This window comes from Triticum urartu, chromosome 7A, assembly GCF_056163025.1.
Source record: "Triticum urartu cultivar PI428250 chromosome 7A, HENAU_Tu73, whole genome shotgun sequence".
Classification (NCBI taxonomy): domain Eukaryota; kingdom Viridiplantae; phylum Streptophyta; class Magnoliopsida; order Poales; family Poaceae; genus Triticum; species Triticum urartu.
The window spans coordinates 571,195,646-571,201,682 of record NC_141879.1 but is presented as its reverse complement, the minus strand read 5'-3'; the positions used below and the strand labels follow the sequence as shown (position 1 = coordinate 571,201,682).

The window sequence follows — 6,037 nt, the reverse complement described above, 5'->3', positions numbered from 1 at the left end:
AAACATTGCTTTTACTACCGTTATCTTTTGCTACCGTTATCACCACTATCATATTACTTTGCTACTAAACACTTTGCTGCAAATATTAAGTTTCCACGTGTGGTTAAATTGACAACTCAGCTGCTAATACTTGAGAATAATCTTTGACTCTCCTTGTGTCGAATCAATAAATTTGGATTGAATACTCTACCCTCGAAAACTATTGTAATCCCCTATACTTGTGGGTTATCACATCTTGCGGAAAAAAAAACCGTGACTTTCGCGAAAGAAAAAGAAAGAAAACACGTTTTTCCCGTGCAATTTTTTTTCAAACTTTTTTTTATCAAAAAGCTAAGGAAGACCGGAGAAAAACCAAAACGTCGAAAACCCCCGAAAAAAACCCGTTTAAAAAGCCGAAAACGCGTGCGGAAAAATAAAAAAACAAAATTTGAAGGAAACGTCCAGAGCACGACACGTGGCGAATGACTGAGAGCACGCCAAGTGGCGCTGATCGTTGCGAGGCTTCCGAAGGAGCGCTCGTTAACTAGTTTAAAAAAAAGAAAAATCGTATGAATATGCGAATCTTTGATTGAGTGAATCAAACGAGCAGTGAAGAAGAAAAGGACAAGAAAAGGTCGGCAGTCTCTTACACGTGGCCCCGCGTGTCATCCGCGTATGGATAACTTCGTATCGAAGTCAAGCTCTGTTTTTTTTTAATCTGAGAGGAGCTCTGTTCTTATCCACTTTCTCACCCTACCGCCTCCCTCCGTTCACAGCATACTCGCACGAAACACCCCAAATAATATTCTATTCCACACACACCATCCTGCACCTGTCTAACAAGAGGAAAGCCTTACACGAGGCAGCTTAGAAAACCACAAGGTCTCTTTTGCAATTGCCCCCCGATTTTTTCGGACGGTAGAAACGGAAGGGGGAGAGCGCAGAGGAGAGGCGAGGCGAGACGCCACCGAAAGAGGAGAGAGCCATCAGCCATGGGAGGAGGCGTCATGCGCACCGCCGCGAAGGTCGGCCTCGCCGGGGGCGCCGCGGCGGCGGCGGGCCGCTTCCGCAACGTCGCCCCGTCCTTCGCCACGGCCCCCGCGGCCGAGGCCGCCGCGGCGGCGCCGCTGCTGTCCGCGGCCGGGGAGATCCCGCCGGTGGCGCCGGCCGGGTCGCAGTGGGCGTCCTGGGAGGTGGACGACTGGGAGTTCGCGGACTGGAGGTCCGAGTCGGCGTCCGAGGCCGACGTGGCCGTGGTCGGGGGGCCCAGGCTGGTCTTCGCCCCGCCCTCGCGGGAGGAGGCCGAGGAGGCCACCGCCGAGCTCCGGGAGGCTATTGACAGGTGACTTGGAAGCATTTCTTCTCGGGATTTTTCGAATTGGAGATCGAATTGCTCTCTGGGTTTTCTCCGGCACAGTTGATTTATTCTGATTGCTTTGGGCGATGGTCTGGAATATTAAGAAGCTTTATGCTCTCTTGATAATATGCCCGTTCTGATTTGATGGTATCAAATTGGTCTGTGAGGGTTAGGTTTTCGATTCTTATACTGCTTAAATTTGCCTGGGCGCTTATAGGGATGCTTATATAAGGAAAATTAAACACTGTACCAAGTTAGAAAGTGCTTACACCAAGAGCTGTTGTTTCCAACGCCTACACTGTAACTGTATCTACTTCAGTACTTCACAATAAAGAGAATAATTCTTCTACGACGTGAAATTTATGTTCACCTTGTATGTGATGGGTCAATTATGGTGCAGTTGAGGGGATTGTTCAATTTTCACTCGAGAAGTATCAAATCAGAACTAGTTTTATCACTGTCAAAAGGAAAATAAATATGTCAGGAAGTTTGAAGGACCGTTTGTGTTTTAAATTTGTTACTCCATTCTTCAGTTATCACTAAGAACTCAAGACATCACTTCCCCAATATATTAGTGAGTACTCCCTGTTTAGATCACTTAGTGATCTAAACGTTCTTCTATCCCTTTACAGAGGGAGTAGTAAATAAATGAAGGCGACTCCAGTTTGTTCCCTGTACGTTACTCCAGTTGACCAATTCATGTTTGTTCATTCAACAAGCTAACCTTGAACAGGCTATGATATCGTCACATCTGTACAACTCTGTCCCTTCAGTTCTCTTGTATATTGCAGGAGAAAACCCTCTGTGCATCAAGTACAAATGTTGTGTTTGTTTACATTCAAGTTTTTGCTACCTTTATGTTTTAGAATTTGTTGCATTTGCACGTATTGCCTTTTTCTTCATCTACATATTATGTTATTATATCCAAATGTTCTGAAGCCCTACAAAATGATTGTTTGTAGGGTTTATTTTAAAGAGACTCCAGTAGAAGTTGTTAAGGAACATGATCAAGAGCTTAGCAAGCTGGGAGCCGATGCATTAATTCCTGCTATGCCGGGACATGTAGTGCAGGCTTTTACATTGTTAAAATCAAGCCCAGAGGCACAGGTCTGTAACTGCATTGCTTCAATCAGTTGTTACTATCATCTATACGGATTGCACTGTTGTTTCTCTGTTGTTGGCTTTGTATACGCACAAAATATTAGTGAAGTTGCTTTTGAAAAGAGGCACTTGGGCAAATTGAATGCACCTGTTATCACTGAGGATTTGTTGTGTTGACATCATTCTGTGTTAGTCATCAATCAATTTATAGCTTGTTATTGTTGCTTTATGATGTTTCCTTTGATAATTTTGGTATGTTATGTACATTTAGTTTGTATATGAGTGTGTTGTAGTATAGTGTTAATGATATTTGTATGGAATGAATTTCCATCTTTTTAGTTGCGTCATTTCCCGAAAGCATGGCACCTTGTCATTAGATATTTAGTGTCAGGTGAATTTGTATGTAGCATATCAACATTTAGTTCACAGTGTTAACAAATTATTTTCATCTTTTGGTTGCATAGTTTTCAGAAGTACGACACTCATTAGATAATTTATGTCAAGTAATTAATTATATGTAGCACAATGAGATTTAGTTGAGCTGAGCCAGTTCTCAGTTCTGATATTCCGTTTCTTTCACTTACGTTTTTTATTTTGATCTCCAGAGCGTTGTTGCCTCGCTTGCATCAGATAAAAATGTGTGGGACGCGGTGTTGAAGAACGAGAGGGTTATGGAATTTTACAAGAGTCACCAGCAAAGTATGTTTCACCTTGTCCTAATCTCAAAAGTTACATCTTGGGTTTATTGTTTCTCGTGAACTGTACCGCCATTATTTTTCTGTGGGAATTGTATGTATGACCATTACTATCTTCTCTTGTGATACAGCTCTGGTCAATACTTTTCCTGAGGGCACCGACTCTAGTGACTCAGTAGAGTCACCGGAGAAATTTGAAGAGGCATCCCCAGAATATGCACTTCCCACTGCCTCGCCTTTGTCGGACTTTGTGGACAATGCGAAGAAGACGATGATGGAGATGGTTGACAACATAACCAACTTCTTCCAAGACCTGTTCCACAACCCGGCAGAAGCTGAGGCCCGACCGGGCTCATCCTCTAAAAAGCCTTCGTTCGCGGAGATGGCGGCTGGCGGATCTTTCATGGCTCTTGCCATGGCGGTCATCCTAGTTGTTCTGTTCAAGAGGGCATGAACATATACTACAAGTTCAAACTCCCTTGATGCCTATTGGGACTTAAATCTGTCGAAAATAACTCGTGTTATGAAGAACTATGGATGTATTGTACAGCGTGTGTCTCCTGCCGTACTGTGTCAGTTAAAACTTCCGAGTGTTGAGACCAGTTTAATAAAGACATGTTATGCTCCTGGTTAATTGGTAATGCTACGCTGTAGCATGGATATTTTATCTGTGTTTAGAGGTGTGATAATTTTTTTCTTTTGAAAAGGCCATAGGCCATATATTAAGTAGTATAACCCCTTAAAAAGCTTTCTTTTATAAATTGGGAAATGCACTTAATTTTTAAGGGTGCCGAGGTCTTCTTTGTCATGGAGCAACACGACTCAACTTCTAACACATTATCTCCCACAAAAACCAATGATAGCCTTCCAAATTAAAAAGACATGTTTTTTTCTAGCCAAAAAAAGACATGTTTTTCTTTCAAGGAAAAACTTCCGATATAATTCGAGGAAAAACTCCCTCATCAAAGTCAGGCAGAATTTGTTGTAATAGACCCTTGGAAGTTGTCGTGCTAAGGCTTTATAAAACCAATACACCATAACATCAACCGCTGTCGAAGAAAATAAGTGTGAATCGAAGGATCCAACCTGTAAACACGCAAACAAAGACTAGATTCATGGAGATCCATGGAAGAGCAACATCAAATCGAATCCCACGAGATCCGTAGAAGAAACACCTTCAAACGCCCTCCGATGACGCTAGACCTAGAAGCTTGTAAAACGGTGGTCGGAAAGTCGTTATGGATTACAGAGGTTTATGGATGTTGAAGTCTCTAGTCAAAGACAGAAGATAGTGATGGAGATGATGGTGAAGTCATTGGAGGAGATGTCAATGATGACGATTCCTTCGGCGGCGTTCTTACATCGCCAGAAGGGAGGGAGATAAAGCCTCCCTCCTCCTTCCTTGACCTTTCCCCTAGGTGGGAGAAGGATTCCCCCTCTGATTTTTGGTGGCCACGGTTGCGGAGCACGAGAGCCTCCTCCTGTGATTTCATCTGACTCTCAAGGGGGTTGATTCTGGACGCTAAAATCCGACTCCCATCAGTATTTTCCCAAAATCCAAAAAATCTAAAAATCTGGTGTAGCTCTAAAACTCCCGGGGCAACTTTGAGGACAAAGGGGAGTTTCATAAGGTTCCCAAATGTCAAGCTCCATAAGGATCCCTTATAGAGGTATAAAGTATAGAAGGGATCCAGAGAGGGCATCCACCGCACCATTGACTCAGGCACAGCGGCCACGACATCGAGATCCCCTGCCCCACCCAATACCGTCCTAACATGGGACTAGGTAGCATTCCATCGGGTCAGTCGAACTTATTAAAGAAACATCATTGGGTCACTCTTGTCGTGTGTACACCCACCTTCGCTACAAGACCGTCTCACACGCCCTCGCTAGCGTACTAATGATCATGCTACTAAGGATACCCCCTACTATCAAGTAGATCATGGACACAACACACAAAACTATCACATTTTGCTGCCAAACACACCTCACACGATTTGATTCTCTTTATTACTATTCTCACAATAAAAAGCAATATCATTTATCTATATATATATATATGCACACTTACATGAACATGCCATAAATTACTCAAAAACCCTGGATAAACCTCGTGGACATGGACTTAAAATACTCAACTATGTGCTTGCTTATAGCTTCCACACCTCCAACAGCGAAGACACCTTCCCAGCGACTCCAGGCAGCTGTCCGAGCTCTCCCCAAGAATCGCCGTTGAAATTAATGCCCGTGGGCTAAGGTATATCCGTACTTTCCACAGGCTCTACGAGCGGGCTGGCACCACCACTCCACGCCACCAGGACATATTCTTGTCGAACTCATGGTACTGAAGCACGAGAACTCAAAACACTAACTAGTTAAGATGATTTGTAATAGGTGGCGCCACACACAAAACAGAGGTTGGTGCTGCTATCAAAGATGATAAATGAACAGTGGGTGTTAGAATCTCATGGTTAGAAATTTCACCAAGCTTATAAAAGTTCCATACGGATGAAAAATAACAAATACAATATAAAAGATCATTTCAATTGAAAAATAACATTAAAAAATGTAAAGCTAGTCTTTGCTAACTTGTCATGTGTACCTATTCAACTCTTTTTTTATGTCAATGAAATGGCTGAATTTCGTGTAAACCTCCATGTGGGCTCATGCTAGGTTGGATCGGTACATCCCAACAAACATGCACGTTCATCCTCCTAGGACATTGTCAAGTCAAGCACGACCGAATTCACATCACCAATTCTCATCCATTTGATTAAAAGAACATACGTAATTTTAAATGTTTGTTATTGTCATGATGAGGGGCGTCGGATGCACATCAGACGGACACGCGCCGCGGTGGTTCCACCGGAAAAAAGGTCGAACCCAACGAGGAAGATACCGAACC

At 43.2% G+C, this 6,037-nt stretch overlaps 1 protein-coding gene across 1 annotated transcript; it reads left to right on the top strand.

The window, feature by feature from the left end:
* Nucleotides 1-911: 911 nt before the first annotated feature.
* LOC125519185 (uncharacterized) lies at nucleotides 912-3,766 on the top strand. Its single transcript, XM_048684059.2, has 4 exons — nucleotides 912-1,321; nucleotides 2,299-2,443; nucleotides 3,043-3,136; nucleotides 3,264-3,766. The coding sequence occupies exons 1-4, from the start codon at nucleotides 972-974 to the stop codon at nucleotides 3,584-3,586; spliced, it is 912 nt and encodes a 303-aa protein (XP_048540016.1). The 5' UTR covers nucleotides 912-971; the 3' UTR covers nucleotides 3,587-3,766.
* The last annotated feature ends 2,271 nt before the right edge of the window (nucleotides 3,767-6,037 follow it).